The sequence below is a fragment of the Bombina bombina genome, chromosome 4, assembly GCF_027579735.1.
Source record: "Bombina bombina isolate aBomBom1 chromosome 4, aBomBom1.pri, whole genome shotgun sequence".
Classification (NCBI taxonomy): domain Eukaryota; kingdom Metazoa; phylum Chordata; class Amphibia; order Anura; family Bombinatoridae; genus Bombina; species Bombina bombina.
Window position 1 is genome coordinate 63,195,857 of NC_069502.1, and position 9,373 is coordinate 63,205,229.

At 39.6% G+C, this 9,373-nt stretch overlaps 1 protein-coding gene across 1 annotated transcript in view; it reads right to left on the bottom strand.

Moving 5' to 3' along the window:
- The window catches only part of OTOF (otoferlin), a 742,062-nt gene extending 734,928 nt beyond the window's left edge, over positions 1-7,134 (bottom strand). Inside the window, exon 1 of the mRNA XM_053709494.1 lies at positions 7,047-7,134. Coding sequence (XP_053565469.1) covers positions 7,047-7,125 — 79 coding nt within the window. The 5' untranslated portion in view covers positions 7,126-7,134. The remainder of the gene's footprint in view (positions 1-7,046) is intronic.
- Positions 7,135-9,373: the final 2,239 nt, after the last annotated feature.

Here is a 9,373-nt window from a genome sequence, read left to right on the forward strand (position 1 = left end):
CCCACCCTAATACACAGAGCAGTTACTGGGCACAAGGTGCAATAATGAGCAGTATGTGTAATACCCACTCTAATACAGAGAGCAGTTACTGGGCACAAGGTGCAATAATGAGCAGTATGTGCAATACCCACCCTAATACATAGAGCAGTTACTGGGCACAAGGTGCGATAATGAGCTGTATGTGTAATACCCACCCTAATACACAGAGCAGTTACTGGGCACAAGGTGTGATAATGAGCAGTATGTGTAATACCCACCCTAATACACAGAGCAGTTACTGGGCACACGGTGCAATAATGAGCAGTATGTGTAATACCCACTCTAATACACAGATCTGTTACTGGGCACAAGGTGCAATAATGAGCAGTATGTGCAATACCCACCCTAATACACAGAGCAGTTACTGGTTACAAGGTGCTATAGTGAACAGTATGTGTAATACCCACCCTAATACACAGAGCAGTTACTGGGCACAAGGTGTGATAATGAGCAGTATGTGTAATACCCACCCTAATACACAGAGCAGTTACTGGGCACAAGGTGCAATAATGAGCAGTATGTGTAATACCCACTCCAATACACAGAGCAGTTACTGGGCACAAGGTGCAATAATGAGCAGTATGTGCAATACCCACCCTAATACACAGAGCAGTTACTGGTTACAAGGTGCTATAGTGAACAGTATGTGTAATACCCACCCTAATATACAGAGCAGTTACTGGGCACAAGGTGCAATAATGAGCAGTATGTGTAATACCCACCCTAATACACAGAGCAGTTACTGGTTACAAGCAGGGCCGCCACTAGTAATTTTGGGGCCCCTGACTTAACCATTGATCAGGCCCCCCCCCCCCTCCTTGACATGTGTAATTTTTGACCAAGTTACTAAAACGTATATGCACTTTATTCTTAAGTGTCTATTTAAACTTGGAAATGTTGTAAAGGTAGTAACATGTAAACACACAGACACACTCGTACACTGAAACACACACTCACACTCACACATAAGGATTCACAAATAGTAGACTCTAGAAGATCCGCAAAGAAACACACTCAGACACAGACACCAAAACAGACACTCAGCACTTGTTTACATTGACCTGAGAAGTAATGAGGTAGACTAAAGTTTTGTTAAAAAAAAAAAAAAAGGAGATTTAGAAAACATATATGGAGAATATGGAGTTCTGATTATCTTTTTGTAAAGGAACATGCCAACTAAATGATGACAACAGCATGCAGTGGCTGAAAGGAAGGGCCCTGAACTGCCTAAACAATAATTTAAAGGTTAAATGATGGATTGGTGACTTCCGGAAAGGTCTTATTAGTCTCAAAGTCTGTAGAAAGATGTGAAAAATCAGTAGTAAGGTCAAAATGTCCTTAAAAGGAACAGACAATGGACACACACACACAAACTCAAACTTGCACATACACCCAAGGAAACACCGACAGAGACAGCCTCAGAAAACACACAAAGACACACACACACACACAGAGAAACTCACAGAAAACACACAGACATACACACACACAGAGACAACCACATAAAACACAGAAAGACATACATACACACACTCTCACTGAGACATCCACAGAAAACACACAGAGACATACACACACCCTCACAGAGACACTCACAGAAAACACACACCCTCACAGAGACATCCACAGAAAACACAGACATACATACATACACACACACACCCTCACAGAGACATCCACAGAAAACACAGACATACATACCCACCCTCACAGAGGCATCCAGAGAAAATACACAAAGACAAACATACACACACCCTCACAGAGACACCCATAGAAAAAGCTCAAAGACATATGCACACACCCTCACAGACACCCAAAGAAAATGCACAAAGACATACACACCCACCCTCACAGAGAGACCCACAGAAAAAAATACATACACGCTCATAGAGAAACAAACCAAAGCACAAAGACATAAAGGCAGACACCCACAGAAACACTCACAGGAGGAAACATTGATGCACATTGCATCCCCTAAATCAATGTTGTGTGACATGCATGATAAAAAAATGCAGAAATTAAGAGATCACTTTTTAAAGAATCCTATTTGTAAATGTGCAAACAAAAATAATTCTGTGAATTCAAAATTGTACATTATGATCTGGGTAGATGGCTAGATGAAGAAAAGTTCTTTTAAAAGGTTGACACGTTTGTTTTTTCCCCATTTTCCCCAACCAAAAGCACCACTTCAAATATAGTGTACAAGTGTTCCCATCTGTCAGCTGTACTTTTGAAAATGCTGTACTATATATGGTCTTGGTGGAGCCATAAGCTGTGGTACTCATACCATTAGATCTGGTTAATTGCAGGATTTAGGCTTGTTGGTATGTATTTCATAATTAAGTCAGCTGTAGTGTAAACGGAACAGTTTTAAGTTAACCTGTCTCATTTCAAACAAAAAATATATATATAAATGAATATCTGCCAAAAGGGCACCTACCATTTGTGTATTGAGGAGGAAACAATTCTGCATGGTTTTAAATATAGAATTTCTACAGCATTGTCAAATAATCATAAATACACTGCTGCTAAAAGTCCTACCCTCTCTGCAAATGAAAGTGATCTGCCGTCTGACTCAGGCACACACTGTACAAACAAAGTGCCAAGTCTGTCACACTGTGCATAGTGGTTTAGTGCACACTCAGAAATCCTCTCAAATGCTAATACTTTACTCCTTGTAATAACACTTCCCATGCTCAATTAGTACTCTGCTGTAGTACCCACTGGTGGCTGCCAAAATGTAAAAAAAAAAAAATTTTTTTTTTTTTTAAGTTTTTGCCTCATGGGGCCCCCCTGGCCCATTGGGCCCCTAACAGGAATCACCCCTGTCACCCCCTGATAGCGGCCCTGGTTACAAGGTGCTATAGTGAACAGTATGTGTAATACCCACCCTAATACACAGAGCAGTTACTGGGCACAAGGTGCAATAATGAGCAGTATGTGTAATACCCACTCTAATACACAGAGCAATTACTGGGCACAAGGTGCAATAATGAGCAGTATGTGCAAAACCCACCCTAATACACAGAGCAGTTACTGGGCACAAGGTGCAATAATGAGCAGTATGTGTAATACCCACTCTAATACACAGAGCAGTTACTGGGCACAAGGTGCAATAATGAGCAGTATGTGCAATACCCACCCTAATACACAGAGCAGTTACTGGTTACAAGGTGCTATAGTGAACAGTATGTGTAATACCCACCCTAATACACAGAGCAGTTACTGGGCACAAGGTGTGATAATGAGCTGTATGTATAATACCCACCCTAATAAACAGAGCAGTTACTGGGCACAATGTACTATAGTGAAGAGGATATGCATTGTGTAATAACTACCTTAATATGCAGCGCTGCTGCAGGGCACATGTGGCACAGCAAGCTACTCTAATAGTAAAATAGCAGAGAGCAGGACAGTATGCTGTAGAGAAGGTGCTTAATGTGGGATACAGTCACTGAGCCATATAATGAAGCAGGGTAGCATGCAAGGCAAAAGGTTATGATTCTACAAGGTGTAGTTGCATGTACTGTACAGAGCACCCTGTGCCCCCAGACTCACCAGTGTAATTACGGGCAAAACAAAAGAAAGTAATGCCCTACCCTAATGAAATGTACTAACCATATTCAGGATGCCACAGCTGCGTCTGGCAAGGGCATAAGTCACCTAGGAAAGCCGCACAGCTATAACATCAGATGTGACTGTTATGTGCTATTATATTAGTGCTTGAATTCCCATACATTGCTGCAGCCCATAAGGAGGTTAATAGGGATTAATGCTTGCATAAAACTAACAACATAACTTCAAGCATACAGCACAAGCTGCAGTACACAGGATGGTATCCCAGTGCCAGTCCTATATAAGGCTAATGATGGTATGCCAGTGCCAGTTCTATATAAAGCTAGTAATGGTATGCCAGTGGCAGTTCTATATAAGGCTAATGATGGTATGCCAGTGCCAGTCCTATATAGGGCTAATGATGGTATGCCAGTGCCAGTCCTATATAAGGCTAATGATGGTATGCCAGTGCCAGTCCCATATAAGTCTAATAATGGTATGCCAGTGCCAGTCCTATATAAGGCTAATAATGGTATGCCAGTATCAGTCCTATATAGGGCTAATGATGGTATGCCAGTGTCAGTCCTATATAGGGCTAATGATGGTATGCCAGTGCCAATCCAATATAAGGCTAATGATGGTATGCCAGTGCCAGTCCCATATAACTCTAATAATGGTATGCCAGTGCCAGTCCTATATAAGGCTAATAATAGTATGCCAGTATCAGTCCTATATAGGGCTAATGATGGTATTCCAGTGTCAGTCCTATATAGGGCTAATGATGGTATGCCAGTGCCAGTCCTATATAAGGCAAATTATGGTATGCCAGTGTTAGTCCTATATGGGGCTAAAGATGGTATGCCAGTGCCAGTCCTATATAGGGCTAATGATGGTATGCCAGTGCCAGTCTTATATAAGGCTAATGATGGTATGCCAGTGTCAGTCTTATATAAGGCTAATGATGGTATGTCAGTTCCTGTCTTATATAGGGCTAATGATGGTATTCCAGTGTCAGTCCTATATAAGGCTAATGATGGTATGCCAGTACCAGTGCTATATAAGGCTAATGATGGTATGCCAGTGTCAGTCTTATATAAGGATAATGATGGTATGCCAGTTCCTGTCCTATATAAGGCTAATAATGGTATGCCAGTGCCAATCCTATATAAGGCTAATGATGATATGCCTGTGCCAGTCCTATATAAGGCTAATGATAGTATGCCAGTGTCAGTCTAATATAAGGCTAATGATGGTATGCCAGTGTCAGTCTTATATAAGGCTAATGATGGTAAGCCAGTTCCTGTCCTATATAAGGCTAATGATGGTATGCTAGTTCCTGTCCTATATAAGGTTAATGATGGTATGCCAGTGCCAGTAGGGCTAATGATGGTATGCCAGTGTCAGTCCTATATAAGGCTAATGATGGTATGCCAGTGCCAATCCTATATAAGGCTAATGATGGTATGCCAGTGCAAGTCCTATATAAAGCTATTGAAGCAATGCAACCTATGTGTGACTGATACAGGCTGACTGCCCTGCATGACTCTGGAACCACGGCGCATACATAGGTTTGTATGACTGGCACAGGTGGCACACACAAGTATAAGCATTACTGTGTTCACTATACCTGCAGCTAACAAGAGGTTATATGTTTAGGTCATATATCAGTCAGTATTCTGTGTGGTTGTTCAGGTAAGTAACGGTTTAATAATTTTTTAGATGTACTCTTGCAGCAAGTGTGGACCATGTAATTACATTACTATGAGTTCAACAGTAGCCATGAAAAGAATGATCTAATCAGTACACAATGTGTTAAACATTACACTGCATGCACACAATATGTTAAGAATACCCTGTATGACTGCTGAAAAAGTATATAATGATCATTACGCCACAATGGGTTAAACAATACAGAACATAATTCTTGCTGCAAACAATGATTAAGTAAATCACAAAGTGGTTACTGCAGCACACAATTAGTTAAGTAATGGATTTTAGAACTTTGCAGCACAAAGTGGGTCAAACCATGGGTACGTATTAACTACAGCACACAAAGGGTTAACCACGGCACTACATTGTCTCTACATAGACGTATGGTTCCTACAGCACACAATGGGCTAAACAAGGCACTCTACAGCATACAATGGGTTAAGTAATATGTTGTATGATCTCTACAACGCACAGTGGGTCATACAGTGCACTGCAGGGTAGTTGCTGCATATAAAGGGGTTAAGTAATAGTTTTAAGGTTACTACAGCACAGCATGGGTTAAACAATAAACAGCAGTGGTATGTAAAGCATACAGTGGGTTACAAAGTGTACACAGCACACTTGAGATCCCAGCACACAGTGGGTTAAGTGATTTGCTGTATTGTCCCTGCAACACAGTACTGGTTAATCATAGTTTAAAATATTTTGCAGTACTGGGTGGGTTAAGTATATGGTTTGTATGACTGTAATAGTATACAATAGCAAGTAATATGGTACCTATATGGTAATAGTATACAATAACAAGTAATACGGTACCTACTGTATATGGTAATAGTATACAATAACAAGTAATATGGTACCTATATGGTAATAGTATACAATAACAAGTAATATGGTACCTATATGGTAATAGTATACAATAACAAGTAATATGGTACCTATATGGTAATAGTATACAATAACAAGTAATATGGTACCTATATGGTAATAGTATACAATAACAAGTAATATGGTACCTATATAGTAATAGTATACAATAACAAATAATATGGTACCTACTGTATATGGTAATAGTATACAATAACAAGTAATATGGTACCTACTGTATATGGTAATAGTATACAATAACAAGTAATATGGTACCTACTGTATATGGTAATAGTATACAATAACAAGTAATATGGTACTTACTGTATATGGTAATAGTATACAATAACAAGTAATATGGTACCTACTGTATATGGTAATAGTATACAATAACAAGTAATATGGTACCTACTGTATATGGTAATAGTATACAATAACAAGTAATATGGTACCTATGGTAATAGTATACAATAACACGTAATATGGTACCTACTGTATATGGTAATAGTATACAATAACAAGTAAAATGGTACATATATGGTAATAACACATGGTACCTAAAGCATGCAAAGGGTTAATCAATGTACCGCATATTATACAGTACTGACTGGGATAGGGGTATATTCCCTTGGGTGGTCTGTACAAGCATTGTCCCTACAGCACATATTATGTAGCTCAGCATGGCACCACATATCCTGCAGTACACATGGGGTTCAGTATTACTGTGAGATGCCCCTGTGGAGCACATGGTGTTAATTATGTACTGCTGGGTTGTTAGTGCAGCACACAGTGGGTTAAATGATGCTACCTCCAGCTCTGCAGATAACTTTTCCCAGTCCCCAAACCCATCAGTCACATAGCTTGCTGGTCCCTACCTCTGAATGTCACTTTCGCAATGCGGTCCCCTTTGCCCCTGAGCTCTGTCACAGTCTTGAGGAGCACTATTAGAGCCATTCTGATAAACTGCAGGTCCTCTCATGCAGGCAGGAGCCGTGTGATAATCCTGCTCAGGCTTCTGTTTCTCAGACACACTGACAGGAGAGAGGTGGGGGCTGCTCCTAGCCTCGATAATCTCCACCCACCTCTGAAGCAGGCTCCTCTGGAAGACTCTGTCCCCCTTCCCTTCCTTCTGTACGTATTGAAATGTATAAATTATTCACACATCTTTTAGGTCACTTCAACACAACTAAAATATTTGTTCTGCTGCATCATCAAAACATCACTGGCCTCAATGGGTTAAAATATCCACCAAGGTTTAGCCCCTTGGGTATCAGAGAGGACTGCAATCCTTTGCATACTTTCAATTTCTGGTAGTCAAAGGGTTAACCTGTCATTAACCATTTTTGACAATATGAGTAAATCAGTACACTGTTTTGTTTGTTAGTGTGGTATTTAAATTGATTTCATTACTACTATATATTTACTGCTAATTTCAGCCTGAGACTTTCCAGCCAGTAGAAGTGTTAGGCTATGTTTATTTAAATGACTCTAAAGGGGTCTTACCTTATTGAATTGTAGTGTATCAGTTTTGAACTGTGCTAAATACTTTCCTGTTTATCACACCAGTGGTTTAAATAGAAGGGACTAGACGAATACAGATCCAGAGTATCTCTGTTACACCATATTACAAAATATACTGTACAATATTAAAAACAAAATAAAATCATATTTAAATAAAAAATGGCTTCCATGTCTCCTGTCAATGTAGAGATATTTATTGGTATCTTTAAGAAAAATGTTGCAGAATTCAGGCAGAGAAGAAAGCTTTAACACACTGCAGCACACTTCTGTTCACTCTGTTGGATCATTGGGGTCATGTACACAAATCTGTCCTACTATTGGTGCTGTAATCAATTATTCCCACCAGCATTGCTCCTCATGTGCCTCAACTTGATGCCTGACTAACCTGGGCCCCTATTACTGATCTGTCAGCTGTGAGACAGACAACTGTTTCCTTACATCAGGTCTGTTCCTCTCCAGTGCTAAAGCTATTCATCAGACCCCATGCACTAAAGTCACTGGAAGACAAATATATAATACAGTAAAACTCTTGCATTAGTGCCACGGTTTAAACTCCAGTATTAACAGGATGTCCAGTATTTCAAGTGCCTGTCTAGTATAATCTATGTAAATATGGACACTTGCTAAAGTGAGCCTGATATGGGTCTGATGTAGGGATATAATCTACATGTGCTGCAGACAATAGGTCTGATCTGAGGTGTGATATGTGTATTTAACTGACATAGGCTGTGGCTGATCTGAGGTGTGATATGGCTTTATAATTGACATATGCTGTATCTGATCTGATGTGTGATATGGCTATACAACTAACATAGGCTTATACACTGGGTCTGATTTGAGGTGTGATATGGGTATATAACTAATATAGGTTTATACACTGTGTCTGATCTGAGGGGAGATATGGGTATATAACTAACATAGGTTTATACACTGTGTCTGATCTGAGGTGTTAAATTGGTATATAACTAACAGGTTTATACACTGTGTCTGATCTGAGGTGTGATATGGGTAAATAACTAACATAGGCTGTATACACTGTGTCTGATCTGAGGGGAGATGTGGGTATATAACTAACATAGGTTTATACACTGTGTCTGATCTGAGGTGAGATATGGGTATATAACTAACATAGGTTGTATCACTGTGTCTGATCTAAGGTGTGATATGGGTATATAACTAACATAGGCTGTATACACTGGGTCTGACCTGAAGTGTGATATTGGTATATAACTAACATAGGCATTATACACTGGATCTGAGGTGTGATATGGGTATATAACTGACATAGGTTTATACACTGTGTCTGATCTGAGTTGAGATATGGGTTTATAACTGATATAGGTTTTATAAACTGGGTCTGATCTAAGGTGTGATATGGGTATATAACTAACATAGGCTGTATACACTGGCTCTGATCTGAGGTGTAATATGGGTATGTAACTGACATAGGTTTATACACTGGGTCTGATCTGAAGTGTGATATGGGTATATAACTAATATAGGTTTATACACTGTGTCTTATCTGAGGTGTGATATGGGTATATAACTAATATAGGTTTATACACTGGATCTGGTCTGAGGTGTGATTTGGGTATATAACTGATATAGGTTTATACACTGGATCTGATCTGAGGTGTGATATGGGTATATAACTAACATAGGTTTATACACTGGATCTGAT